Source organism: Solea senegalensis, linkage group LG12 (assembly GCF_019176455.1).
Source record: "Solea senegalensis isolate Sse05_10M linkage group LG12, IFAPA_SoseM_1, whole genome shotgun sequence".
Taxonomy (NCBI): domain Eukaryota; kingdom Metazoa; phylum Chordata; class Actinopteri; order Pleuronectiformes; family Soleidae; genus Solea; species Solea senegalensis.
The window spans coordinates 1,981,015-1,993,942 of record NC_058032.1 but is presented as its reverse complement, the minus strand read 5'-3'; the positions used below and the strand labels follow the sequence as shown (position 1 = coordinate 1,993,942).

The window sequence follows — 12,928 nt, the reverse complement described above, 5'->3', positions numbered from 1 at the left end:
AATACATGTTTAATTCATGGTCTGAAAACTGTGTTTATGTTTTGGTCTGCTGTGCTGCAATAACACAGCTATAGAAGCTACTTCAACACCAGCAAAGTATCTGCGAAGCAACTGAAATACAGAGTGATACCGGACTTAAAAAGCCTCAGTAACCTTCTCAAGAACGTCTTGACCAGAGGAGAAGAACGTGTTTCCCGTATGGTCTCCCACTTTTTAAAGATGGTTAAACGATCGTGGCCTAAATCACATGATAAATCACCTCAAGAGCACATTTTTGCACAATTACAGCCACATCTGTAAAAACCGAATATCATTTACACACAAAGAAATCTTGACTTAAATGATGGGGAAAATTCTGCAAATTTGTTTGGGGACCCAAACAAATTTGTTTGGGGACCCAAACAAATTTGGGTCCAGACCCAGTGTTTGGGAGTCACTGAAGCAGAGAGGAAGTTCACGACAGAAGCTTGTGTGCATACTTCTCTCCTATTGTAGAACAACAAAACACGGCATCATATAAAGTTCCTGATCTACATGAATAAATCTGATATAATAAATAATAAATCTCTCATCTTAGTAAATGGAAAATAATCTCACTGTGAATTTGTCCACCTGTTTTCTCTAGTCTTTACTCAGTGTTGTAATGTTTCAAAATAAACCTTAAAATAAAATTCTGATCTGCTAGGACCAGACTAGATGCTCATTGACCCCTCAGGTCATTGTTAAGAGATGAGAACGGTTTATTTCTTCCACGGAAGCTCGGCTTCTCTGGGAGTCACTGGAGCAGTGGGCGGGGCTCAGATACTGGGCTCCTGCGTCTGAAAGGCGGAGCCTTTTCTGCCTCCTGTGTGGATTCTGCTCGTTATTTGCTGGGAGATAAAGACGCATTTTCATTATTTTAAATAAAAACACTATTATAGCATTTCACTTCTACATAATTATGCTCATTCTTAGTTGTTCGTTCTGCAGAATTTATGCATAAATAACTGGGTTACTGGGCCTGAAATGAGCTTCCCCTGTTTTCAAAGACCAGCACAGACCTGCACCGGCTTCACTGTAGACCAGGGGTGTCAAACTAATTTTTGTTCAGGGGCCACATACAGCACAGTTTGATCTCAAGAGGGCCGGACCAGTAAAAATAGTAAAATAATAGAATAATAACCTATAAACAACAAGAACTCCTTGCTTTTTTTCTCCTTTGTTTTACATTTAATGAACGATATTTTTACAAAACATGAAATTTCTTGAGAAATATAAGTAACAATAACAATATCGTGCCCAAATGTACTATTTACACAGGATCTAAAAAGGCACAGCATTTAGTCACAGGTATCTGGATGAGAAAAATATTGTATTTGACATTACGTTTAGATTGTAACCGTAGTGTGAAATTTTAACAAATTCATCCTGTGGGCCGGATTGGACCCTGCAGCGGGCCGGTTCTGGCCCCCGGGCCGTATGTTTGAAAAAGCCAACGTGGTGCGTTTAAAAAAGACAGACGAGAGAGAGAAGAGAGTGGGCAGCGCAGCGTCACGTGTGAAGCCGCTGTTTACAGTCAAGCGCGCTAATATAGAAATCTGTTAAATGAGCTGTTCTCGTCTGTGTATTGTATTGCAGCCACACTCGAGTGGTAAGCGCTTTAGGCGAACACCAAATCCTGTTAGAAATGTCAATTGAAAAGGTCTTGAGATATTAAAAATGTAGTTTTTAATTAAAGGTTTATTAATAGATTTTTCAAACTTTTTTTTTTTTAATTACCCGACCATATGCCTGAGGCATTTGGATTACAACTTTTATCTCACTCGATTCAGACGGCCTCCCCCACACACACATTCAGCCATTTTGGATTAAAAGTCAGACTCTTCATAAATGCTGTTCATTAATTCCCAGTGTGGACAGTTAATGTGAGATTTCGGTCTCACCGCTATGCTCGGTCTGAGTGTCTATTTATTTTTAGATTCCGGTGGCTACTTTTGCAGCCCGGGCCTTAATCTGTCACGCAGCAGCAGAACATGGAGGCAATCTTTACTGATATGCAAAAAAAAAGGGGGCGGTGGGGATTAAAAAAGAGATTTTCCCGCTGCTGGATCCTGTTTAAAAATTCGACATGTCAGTGACACAAACATGACATGTAGCCGTGTAGAACATGTGTGACATAATATGTGAAGAAATTCTCCACACGTGCATGCATTTAACCATCGTCTGTGAATGAATGTCACAAAATGTGTCCATTACAATGAATTATGAATCATTCATTATGACTTATGAAAGTAAAGTTTATCTTTGGAGGTCAACAAAGTTATAGAACATGGAGCAAAGGTCAGACAAAAATGTGTCAAATGTGTAGTTATAATGAAAGAGCAGCTCCTCAGTGATCGTCATCATACGGTGGGAAAAAAGTACTCGATCGTCTGAGGATTTGTAGATGACACTGTTTGTTTATTTGTTTTTTGTAAGATTCTTAAGCTGCTGAAAACACGACAAACACTCACTCTTAAGTACCTTTTCATTCAGGGAAGTACCACTGAACAGTGGCTGATGAACAAAGGTGGATTACCAGCGAGGCAAAGCATGCACACGCACGTCTGAAAGCACCGACACGTTTGATCAGCGTTCCAGATTCAGGATTTATCTGTAGAAATCAGAGAGAATACTCAGAATTATGCTTTTAATAATAGTAATATTTTGTTGGCTTTAGAGTTTCACGTCATTTTGAAAACTAATGTCACATTTTCTCCTTCTTTCTTTTTGTTTTGTTTTTTTCAAGAAATCGTGCAGATCAGTGGTCAGCAACTGGTGGCCCGTGGGCCAAAACTGGCCCGCCAGCATTAATATCTGACCTGGTAGATTCATTCAAAAATCCGATTTTTAACTCTTTTCTTCACAAACGCAAGTCAAGCAGAATTCAGAGCCTTTATTCTGAAAAGAGACATTTTAAAGAAATTCAAATTTCGTATCTATAAAAATGCCCCCTGGTGGTCATTTGAGAAAATACATGTTTCAGGCACTTCTACACTGGCCTCGTTTTCTGGAACGTGCTAAAAGTCCGATTTTAGTCAGACTAAGACAATCATTGCGTTGCATGTAAACACGTGAGTGTGACTGAAGTCGAGCTAGTCTTAGTCGGACTAACATACCTGGATAATGTGAGTCATAGTCCCATTACTCCTGCATGTAGTCTGACTACTGCAGCACGATGGCGGAGAAGAAAACCCCGCTTTTAAACCGACGACGAGACTTCGATTTATGTTTAGAACACGATCCATCTCGACGTTTTCGGTTTTGTTTTTCCTGCGACGTAAAGCTCAGGAAACAGGAAACTGAAGGGATACAGCGCCACCTAGACTTGGACTCTGCCAGTTGTCTGATTGCCTTACTTAACTCTGAGTCTACAGCCTGAGCAGGTACGAAGAATCCGGCATCAGCTGCTTCGATCAGCAGCAACATAATCAATGCAGCGTCGTGACGATGAACCGCGGTTTACACAGAAGCCTGAACAGGTGGAGATACAGATATTCATTTTAATCCAAGGTCAGTGAGATTTAAACGTGAGCGCTGAAGACACTTGACCCTCCGCTCAAACACACTCTCCCCTCCTTTTAATTGTTAATGCAAAACACGAAAACGCCGTCAGATGCGGGCAGAACGCAGCAGATGGTGTTGGCATTTTGTCTGATCTGCGTGAATTATTTAATGTCTGTGAACACTGGACACAAGAGGGCTTAGTCGGTATTAGCGCAATACAGATTCCACACCGTTAAAGGGACAGTTCTGGCTTTTTGAAAGTGACGCTGACGAGTAGTCGCGCGTGCACGGCGGTGGCAAGAGTGGGCTGTCGTCGTCTTCTGTCCCTGAGCAAGGCACTGGTAACTGAGCTGCTGCTGCTGCTGCTCCTGCTGCTCCTGCTGTTGTGCCTGGGTGGTTGTGATAGATGAGTGATGGAGAACGCTCGGTATATAGATATTTTCATGAGGTGAGACAGTTTTTGAGTGGATAAAATCTGTTTTTCTACACGTTCCTTTCTCCAGCAAAAAACACTGATGCTGCATTCACACCAGCTCCTTCTTAATCGAACCCTCGACAACAGACAGAAGAAAGAAGGACAAACTCAAACAAACTTATAAAACTCCACATTAATATTTGTGCCGCTTTCATTCAGTTCGACAGTCACACGATAACACATTTGAACTCACGGATGAAGGCGGCCTGTGTGCTGTGATGTGAAACCGTTGATTTTTCACACGGACTTTGGTGCAAAGAGGGAGTGGTTTTTACAAACGTCAGTTTTTGAGTGGATAAAATCTTTTTTTCTACGGTAAGAACCAGCGAGTGCTCGGGTTAACACACTCGGCCACACTGACGCTGCACTCACACCAGCTCCTTCTTAATCGAACCCTCGTTCGTTTGCTCAGAAAGTCCGGGTTTGTTCGTGTTCAGTGACTACAGCGCAGGGCATTGTGGGTAAACACGACCGAAACATACACGGGTGTTGACCGAAGAAAACCCCAATCGTAATGAGTCTCGCGGAGATTATTAAGTGTAAAAATGACCTTAAAAAAACCCTTAATTATCACACACTTATTTATCATTTATTGTCTTTAATCGTGAACAAAACTTGACTTAACCGGACGGCGAGTCATTCTTTGAGGTCGTCAGTGTCAGTGTAAATGGAAACATGTGCATTTAAAAACTGTGAATCACATAAACACACACACACACACACACACAACCTCACACATGCACACGTGCACACACACACACACACACACATACACAGATCTGACTTGAACTTTGCAAGAATGCAAAACTGAGTGTAGGTCTTAAGGGAACAGGAAACCACCTCCCTCCTCCTCCTTCAATTTTAAACCCCCACCACCCTTCCTCCCACTCCCTCCCCTCCCTCCCCTCCTCCCTCCCCTCCTCCCTCCTCCTCCCTCCTCCTCCAGGCAGCACCACGCTATAGCAGAGAAGTAGGCAGGCCAACTTACAGAGTGCAGCTCAGCCTCGACAGCGCTGCTGCTGCCGCCGCTGCCGCTTCCCACTGGGGCTGTTTACCGGGAGAGCGCCGCGCTCCCATGTGCGCTGCCGCCGCCGCTGCTGCCGCCGCCGCCGCCGCCGCTGCCGCTCCCGCTGGATGTTGATATCGCGCTGTGCGCCTCGCCAGGAGCCACCATGTCCAACCCGACCCACGACCCGTTCTACTCGTCTCCTTTCGGACCCTTCTACAGGAGACACTCGCCCTACATGGTCCAGCCCGAGTACCGGATCTACGAGATGAACAAGCGGCTGCAGACGCGCACAGAGGTGAGGAGAGGTGGAGGAGAGAGGAGGAGAGGAGGAGAGGAGGGAGCCGCTGCCGCACGGTCCCGTTCAGGGTCGCAGTGCCGGTGTGAAGCCCCGTGTTGCGGGGATGAAGGGGGTTCGGTGTCGGGGAAGGGAGGGATGGGATGTGAGAAGGATTGGAGACAGAGACGAGGGTGCGTCAGTCCGGAGGTTTGGACGCGGACGCGCAGCCAAACAGTGCCAAACATTCCACAGCTGAAAGTAAACACGCTCCGGTGTGAAGTCATCTGATGAACCGGCGACTCTTTTAACAGCCGCCAATTAAAGTTTGAGGCGTGATTTTTGTGGCGCAGACGCGTTCACGTGGCCAATTAACTTCCAAATCCACGCGGAGTCACCTGGAGAGGTAGAAACTACAGAAACACGAGAAAAAGGACCAATCGGTCATTTTAATTCACAAAATCTCTGCAATTTCTCCCGTGGCTCATATGTATGACCACTTATATATCATATAACTTGATTTAGATATTAAAAAAACTAAAATAATTCGGGTTTTTTTGTGCTTTTGCATAATATTTATTTATCTCCGTGTTAGAATATTTGCATATACTGCACGTGTTTATCAGAAAATGCAACAGTTCAAGACAAACAGGACCAACAAGAATGCAGAGGGTTTACATTCTGTGAAGAGTTTCACTATCTCTCTCTGTCAGTCTGTCTGTCTGTCTGTCTGTCTGTCTCTCTCTCTTCTTTCTCTCTGTGTGTGGATGAACTTAAATCAATACTGATAAAAAAAAGTGACAAAAAAAACTTCAAACGTCAGTTTGTCGCCATGTTCAGTGCGTGTGACTGAACCCTGGCTGATCCCCACTGAGATTTCCACAGTGAACATATGTCCACAGCATCTGTGCTGTGATCACACACATTTGCTTAGATTAAAAGAAAAAGTTCATTCTCCACTGTATGTCAGGCTATGGGATATACATATATATATATATATATGTATATATATATATATGTATATATATATATATATATATATATATATATATATATATGTACATATATATGTATATACTGTATATATGTGTGTATATATGAATGTATATTTATACATATATATATATATATATATATGTGTATATCTGCAGGGGAACAATGTCCAAATCCAGGCAGATTGACATAAACAGGGATTATTGTCTTCATTCATTGATCTGTCAGTAGTTCATTGGTTGATTTAAAAAGAAGAATTAAGCCTGAAATTAGGATTTCATCGTGAAGAAATTTCCGATTTTGATTTTTTATAGCGATAAAATGTCAGATCATTAAAGAGTGAACGTTAAGGAAGGGACACCTAAGACCTCGGTGTGCTTACACAGTGAGCGACTGAACCGTCGTTCTATCGATACTGAGGAAAACTGCGTCACGATACAACGTTATCGAACAACCGGGACTGAAACAAAGAGGAATTATTCACATTTTTTAAAAAATGCTGATACAGTAACAGTATCAGTTGATGTATCCTCTCTGCAACAATTATCTCACATTCTAAGTCAGCACTTGCTCTTTGAGGCTTTTGATTCCCACAGAGAGGAGTTTTTATGTTTATTAAATAGATGTAATGAGGGAAAATGTTGTTTTTTTGTGTTGTTTTTCTCTTGCTTTTGGGAGGAGTTACTGCAGCAGCAGCAGCAGCAGCAGCAGCAGCAGCGATGCTGACTTCTTTCTCCCCGAGAGGAACTCGGCAACTTAAAGCAGAGCAGAGCAATGTTGCTGAGATGCAACGGCCCCGGTCCTCATGCATTATTCATACGCAGTGGTCTAAGCCCCAGCGGACCTCAACTCCCCGCACCACACATACCCACACACCGAGAGACATTTGTGTTATATACAGCACAAAAAAAAAACATCACTTCACCTTCAGCTCCTTGTAAAATAAGAAGGAAAATATAATAATATCGTTAGTTTTTTTCTTCTCTGTCTCTCGTCAGCAGCAGGATTGTGTCGCATGTTCCGTTATTGTTTGATTAAAATGCAGGTGATGAATATAATGAGGAGGAAGTAAGAGAGAAAGGGGTAAATGGCTCGTGTTTAAGTAATTTGTTTGCATCCACCAGCGCTCGCACAACTGGGCCCAGACTTTTACTGAAATGATGTCGTAATTATCCTGAGAGTGAGCGCAAGAAATAAAACAACGTGCAATGACTTACTTTAGCCTTAAGTGAGACAAAGACCAGGTGATTGTGTGTGTGACGCGTCTCTGAAGGGTCAGTCTGCTGCGTCTGCTGTCAGCGAGGGTCAGGGTGACGACGACGACGACGATGATGATGATGATGATGATGATGATGATGTTACAAAACAGGAAGTTAAGGCTGCTTCTCTGAGGCCTGAACTGTTTCAGCTGCTGGATTCTTCCTTAAATATTTCATCAAGGTTTTGCTGCCAGCGCCCGCTCAACAGATCCATATCTTTGTTTTTTCTTTTTTTGTATTTGTTAGCATCGCAGCTGCTACGTGGAGGCGTTAGTTTGTCAAAGTCAGGTGATTTCACAGCAAATAACCTTTGATTTATGACTTTTCTCCTCCGTTGATGACAACGTGACTTATATTTGATGCAGCGTGAATACAGTCGTATTAGCGATGAGCTGCGATATCTGTCTATAACTGAAGGAAAACAAAGGAAAAGTTACAGGATTTCTCTGTTTCTTCGTAACATACTGAAGAGAACAAAGTACATAACGTCTGTATTAAACGTAGCTTTCTCTGTCCGCCGTTATCTTCACTCACGTAACTTCCCCTCGTTTATTTGAGCAGCAGCGCCACCGTGAGGAGACATGAAGTAGCGACGCCCGGAGTGTGAGACTGTTTACTTTAGAGCGCCTTCATTTGTTGATTAACATATCGATGTTTGCTCTCGGGTATCGATTATCGCATTGCGCGAGAACGGACGACGATATGTCACCAAATCGATATTTTGACTAGGGATATAATTCCACTCGAATTTATTTCCTTATTATTTTTTATTAAAATTATATTAAAATTTGAATACATTAACTTAATATTGCGTGGTTGTTACAGGTTCTGTCCACTAGAGGGCATACAACATAAAGCTATTAATAACCAGTAGTAATACTAAAAGAGTTTCATTTGGTCAAAGGAAATAATTTTAGCTTATAGGCACTAAATAAAATGTCATCTTTATTGAACATGTTAGATTTTGACACACAAGTAAAACTATCAGGGCCACACTCCCCACATCTCCTGACTTCCTGTTTCAAAGGTGATCTTTAACGAGTATTTTCACCGTTGGACAAAAACACAAACGGTTCCAAACTAATGAAATTAAATTTGTCTTGTGAAAATAAATCAAAGTGCACAGTTTAATTAACAACTTCCCAACAGCAATTACAAACAGCTTTGGCCATATTTGGTCTTAAAGGTTGTTAGTGCCAAAAACACGTTTTCTGAGTCTAGTGCTGAGCAGTTTTTATTTACTATGATCACAGCTGTGGAGAAAACCCTCTCAAATTTCACCCACGCGTCATAGTTAAACATCAGGTCTCTGAAGCTAACGAGTGTCACAATTATTTAACACCTAAATGAGTTAAGTTCATTCAAACTGTCTGAATATGACGTGTTTCCTTTATTTGAGTGTAGTTTCCCTTCAGTTGTTTGTCCATTCAGGGCTTCTGTAGAAACATGGCATTTTTTTAACACTCTTCACTGATGGAAACATAATTCTGAACATTATATTACATTTCTTCTCAGAAATCTTACATATTTTGTGTTGTTTTTAGCAGTTTAAAGATGGTGACTCAGTGAAACAGAAACAGCCGCCTCGTTTGACTTATTATTATTATTATTATTATTATTATTATTATTATCCGAGTAAATACTAATCCCCGATGCCATTGTTGAGGATCAGAATAGCTCGGCACGTTCTCGACATCCTGCTCTTTGGCCACAGGAACACAGTGAGTGTCTGTAGTCTGTGGCTCTCCTGGTTCTCTCCGAGTCATTTTTATTTAGAGAGTGTTAAAGAAGTCTTCCACCAGAAACTGTTGATATTTTTTGCCTAAAAAGAGAAATAAGTAAACCAGTAACGAGCTAAAACCATAGTTTTTCATGAAATCTTACAAGATTTTCTTTTCTTGTTTTAAGAGTAAGAACAACTGCACGTCTTCTGTTTGCTTTGTATTTTATATTGTAGCTAAAATCTGTTGTTTTTGGTCTTGTTTTGGCACATTACCGTCTAAAAGTAACAAGATTCACAAGCTCCTTTTAAGAAGTCTATCAGTTCTACCATTGGCAGATTTATCTTTAAATCAGTGTAAGAACATTTGGCTCATTCCTACAGTGGGCTGTTTTTTTTTGAATGTGCTTGGCTGGTGGTGCACTTCACGTCTTCACGCCGGCAGACGCGGGACTCGAGGACTTGACACTTGGAGGAGACAGAGATACCTCCAGAGGAAACTTGTTATCTGTGTGTGTGACATCTACAGCACAGGATTGATGCAGGTAATCCTGCGGGAGGGAGATAAAACGCCGTTAGAATTACACTCGGGTGTGTTTTGTTTTTACTCACCAGGTTCTTGGACCTGGAACTTTTTCAGGGGACAATTTTCTGCGTCAGTTTTTGTGTTTCTCCAACCAATTTAAATCCAGAGGCACGAAGAGAAACATACATCCTCAGGTGTTCATGTGGCGTTATGAAAAGTTACCTTTGCTTTATTGTTGTTTTACAGTGTTTTAGAGGTGAGGATGCTAAATCCAGTCCTGTGTTCTTCAGACCTAAAACTACAATATACAACTATCAATAACTGGAAAACAAGACTTTTGGAATGTCGGTGTATGATTTGGTGGAGCGGCTGGAATATTTACACATGCATAGATTACAGATTAAATCGTTTAATCTGGAAAGTCTCAGAAAACTGTAAAAAAAAGAAACGTCCACACACAATTCTTTTGTGTGTCAAAGTTTGTGTCTCACAATCTCATAAATCAAAGAGATTTGAATCAACATTTAATCTCTAAAATCTTTCAAAATACTTATCTTTCGTTCTTAGTCCTTAAGTGAATCTAAATAGTTGCTGATTTAATTTCTGTTGTAAATCCTTCTCCACCGTTAATCTGCTGGTTCTTTTCCTCAATGAATCAATGTTTCTCCTTCTTTTTTTGTCTATTAAATATCAGAGAGTTAAGAGATTGCAAATGTTTCAGCCGCCCTCAAAGGCTCAAGGTGAATATGTTGACACGTTAATAAAAGCCAGTGACGTTCAGTTTGTTTAGAATCATCAATTAATTGCCGATCAAACTGAATAAACATCTGAAGGTCTTCTAAGTGATTACTCAGCTCATTGTTTGAGCTCTGGCTGATATCAGTCCTGCAGAAGAGGATTATTTTCATTCATTATTAATGAATTAATATGCACATAGCTTTTTTTTGTTTTAGAAGAATAATCAATTAATTGTACCCAAAGGTCAGTTTTTTACAGTCACTGTTTCCCCAAAGGTCATTTGTCCGTCTATAAATCTTGTTTTTAAAAAAGTTTGAAATTAAAATTAAAGTAAAGTAGTATTTTAATTAAATTTAGATATAAATAAAGAGCTGGAAATATTCAGATACAACCTAAAAACAACCTATAAAATCTACCAATTTAACAATTTGCATTGTTTTCAATCCAATTATGTTGAGTAAATTAAAATTACATTCACTAAACTCTCAACTGTGGGTAATATTATCTCTTTATTATTTATCAAATTAATTGTTATTACCACTAATTACCAGTTACTTATTCAGGGAAGGTTGCATTTACATGAAAACTAAAGACGTTAGACTTCATTTTTATTTTATAATAAGTGACACTGCACTTAGAATATAATGTGGATTTGAGGCTGTGAAGCGTCTGGAAATCGGTTGCCAAAATAGTTATCTGTCCGTCTTCCTACTCCCATGGTTCCCAGACTGTGGTACGTGTACCAACCAGTGGTACACCAGTTTCCTCTGGTGGTACTTGGGAGGAAAATCAGAGATACTGTTCTACTTTATACATGTATACGGTGTTATACCGGTGTTATACTGGTGTTATACCAGTGTTATACTGGTGTTATACTGGTGTTATACCGGTGTTATACTGGTGTTATATCGGTGATATATCGGTGTTATACTGGTGTTATACGGTTATACGTGTTATACTGGTGTTATACTGGTGTTATACGGTGTTATACTGGTGTTATATCGATATATCGGTGTTATACTGGTGTTATACTGGTGTTATACTGGTGTTATATAGTTATATACGGTGTTATACGGTTATACTGGTGGTGTTATACCGGTGTTATACTGGTGTTATACTGGTGTTATACTGGTGTTATACTGGTGTTATACTGGTTATATGTGTTATATGGGTGATATATCGGTGTTATACTGGTGTTATACTGGTGTTATACTGGTGTATACTGGTGTTATATCGGTGTTATACTGGTGTTATACTGGTGTTATACCGGTGTTATACCGGTGTTATATCGGTGTTATACTGGTGTTATATCGGGTGTTATACGGTGTTATAGGGTGTTATATATTGTTATACTGGTGTTATACTGGTGTTATACTGGTGTTATACGGTGTTATACTGGTGTTATGTTATACTGGTGTTATACGATTGTTATAAATACTGGTGTTATACCGTGTTATACTGGTGTTATACTGTTATACTGGTGGTGTTATACTGGTGTTATACTGGTTATATATGTTATATCGGTGTTATACTGGTGTTATATTGTTATATGTTATATCGGTGTTATACCGGTGTTATATCGGTGTTATACCGGTGTTATACCGGTGTTATACCGGTGTTATATCGGTGTTATACCGGTGTTATATCGGTGTTATACCAGTGTTATATCAGTGTTATACCAGTGTTATATCCGTGACGACCTCGGGAAATACTTTTTGTGATTTAACTCATGACTGCTAATTGAGTTTTGTGTAATTTCTGCCCTTAGGTTTCATAATAATCTCCATGTGACCTTGTGTTGTTTACATTTGCTCACCAGAGGAATACATTTTATTTTTAGATGAGACTCGTCTCCTTTGAAGCTTCTTTTTCTTCTTGTTTTGGTAAAAAAAAAAAAAACTTCTCACCCGTCATGGACTCACGCACACACACACACACATATGGAAATGAGGAGGCGTTAAACACTAAAGACGCACGCACACACACACACACACAAAGACAGACGTGTGTGTTTGTCTGCTGACCTTTGAACTGATAACTGCGCCGCAGCTTAAACAGTGCTGCTCCTGTCATGACTCTGGCTCTGTTTCTATCTCAACCTTATTACCTGGCTGCGTTCATACTTATTACCTGCCTGGCTGTGTGTGTGTGTGTGTGTGTGTGTCTGCACCAGGCTGACTGCCATCCCATTACCTTCATTTTACACCACACATGAACCCGCTGTGACCTGGCAATCTAAACACACTTTGATGTGGATTTGATGTCATGCATACGCTGTGACCACATTGTTTCCGTGCTGTGGCTCTGGAGGAGGAGGAGGAGGTGGAGGAGGTGCAGCTGCGTACGAAAGGCAGATGATTTGTGGGGGAATTTGACACTTAAGCGTATGCAAATGAGGCGGCGGTTTAA

General features: G+C 40.6%; 1 protein-coding gene across 3 annotated transcripts in view; it reads left to right on the top strand.

Moving 5' to 3' along the window:
- Window positions 1–4,980: 4,980 nt before the first annotated feature.
- Window positions 4,981–12,928, top strand: part of ldb2a (LIM domain binding 2a) — a 97,379-nt gene continuing 89,431 nt past the window's right edge. For 2 of the 3 annotated variants that reach the window (XM_044040163.1, XM_044040160.1), the window contains exon 1: window positions 4,981–5,304. In XM_044040163.1, the coding sequence (XP_043896098.1) occupies window positions 5,173–5,304 (132 nt within the window). In that variant the 5' untranslated portion in view covers window positions 4,981–5,172. The remainder of the gene's footprint in view (window positions 5,305–12,928) is intronic. The other variant, XM_044040162.1, reaches the window with a different exon arrangement.